Here is a 1540-nt window from a genome sequence, read left to right as displayed (position 1 = left end):
GATTGGGACTGCCGTCCCACGCACGCCACCTCTCCCCAGCTAGGGCCACACCGCCGTACACACAAAGGAATACCACGTTCTTCTGTGGGAGGCTCGTCTTTGGTGCTCAGTGCTGACCCAGCCTTTATCCCCACTTTCCTGCACTTCATGCCCTCCTGCCCATGATGTCATGAGGGTGCTTTGTGATGTCTGGTCTGCCTCCCAGAGCCTGCATTGGCTGGGGGAGGGACTTGCTGACCACACAAAGCTTACGGGTGTGGCCCATCATTGCCCGGGGGAGGGTATATATAGGGCGGCTCAGGTGCTCTGGGGTATACCACTGCGAGTCTTCGAAATGGCTAAGGCGACCAAGAAAACACAAACTCCGCCGGCTTCTAGCACAGTTGTTCAGCAACCGACCTCAAGCGCCAAAGGGAGAAAACACGCGAAGACATCCTGTCAACCCAAGTCCAGAGCCAGTGGCAAGGTGAGATGACCCCACTCAAGCTCTTCCCATTGTCACATCCCACAAGCTCTTCCCCTGCCCCTGCCTGGCACGCAGCCCCTCTCCAGAGTGTACTTGTTCTCCTGAAGCCTCCATTCCCACCCACCCCCACCCTGTTCCCCCAAACCAGTACCCCTCTGTGATCACTCTGTTGTCCTTCCAGGTGACCAAAACAACCATGAAGATAAAAAGACACCCTCAAAGGAGCTTGACAAAAAAAGCCTCTCCTAAAACTTCCACCCCTTCGAGGAAAGATAAGAAATCGAGACAGTCAAAACCCTTTGGCCACTACCATAGACTGAACGAAGTGCTGAATCGCAATGGGCCAGCATACCAAGAGAAACCCACCACTTCTCGTGCGTACCTGGGCAACGAGTAACTCCAGATGGAGGCCAGAGACCTCAGCGCTACCTGCTAAGTCTCTGAGGTCCTGCCCTGAGAAATGGTAGACCTCGAATTTTACACCAATGGGGCATACCATTCATGAAAATTAAAATAAAACCAACCTGTTACAAAAATTTGTCTGTCTCTGTGAGTTCTCTGATGGTGGGGAGTGGGGAAGGAAGGGAAGAGGCAGGCTTGCCAGGGAGGGAGCAGGGTCTTGCGGGGTTGGGGGTTAGACCAGAAGGTCCAGTTGGCCAGAAAGTGGGGATAAAGCCTGGGTCAGCACTGAGCACCAAAGACGAGCCTCCCACAGAAGAACGTGGTATTCCTTTGTGTGTACAGCGGTGTGGCCCTAGCTGGGGAGAGGTGGCGTGTGTGGGACGGCAGTCCCAATCCCCGAAGGGGCACACAAGTCACCGCCTGCAGGTCACCGACCTCACAGAGGAGTTTGTGATGCCCCACCCTGTTGTGTCAGCAACTCGCAGCCCTCAAAAAAAAAAAAAAACCAAACTTCTCACCCTAGGAAAAGTCCAAAGGACTAAAGTAATGGTATTTTTGGAGGCCACAAACCCAACACTGTTTAGGCCACTTTTTTCCTAAGATATGTATCTCAGGAGATAGATAGATATAAACAATTTGGGTCCTTTTTATGTCTTCTATGATTCTACTAAA

General features: G+C 52.4%; 1 protein-coding gene across 1 annotated transcript; it reads left to right on the top strand.

Annotated features, from left to right (window-relative positions):
- Positions 1-307: 307 nt before the first annotated feature.
- Positions 308-1004, top strand: LOC113931447 (spermatid nuclear transition protein 4-like). Its single transcript, XM_027609419.2, has 2 exons — positions 308-466; positions 648-1004. The coding sequence occupies exons 1-2, from the start codon at positions 335-337 to the stop codon at positions 861-863; spliced, it is 348 nt and encodes a 115-aa protein (XP_027465220.1). The 5' UTR covers positions 308-334; the 3' UTR covers positions 864-1004.
- The last annotated feature ends 536 nt before the right edge of the window (positions 1005-1540 follow it).

This window comes from Zalophus californianus, chromosome X (assembly GCF_009762305.2).
Source record: "Zalophus californianus isolate mZalCal1 chromosome X, mZalCal1.pri.v2, whole genome shotgun sequence".
NCBI classification, from domain to species: domain Eukaryota; kingdom Metazoa; phylum Chordata; class Mammalia; order Carnivora; family Otariidae; genus Zalophus; species Zalophus californianus.
The sequence above is the reverse complement of the archived record's forward strand: the minus strand, read 5'-3'. Positions and strand labels throughout refer to the sequence as shown.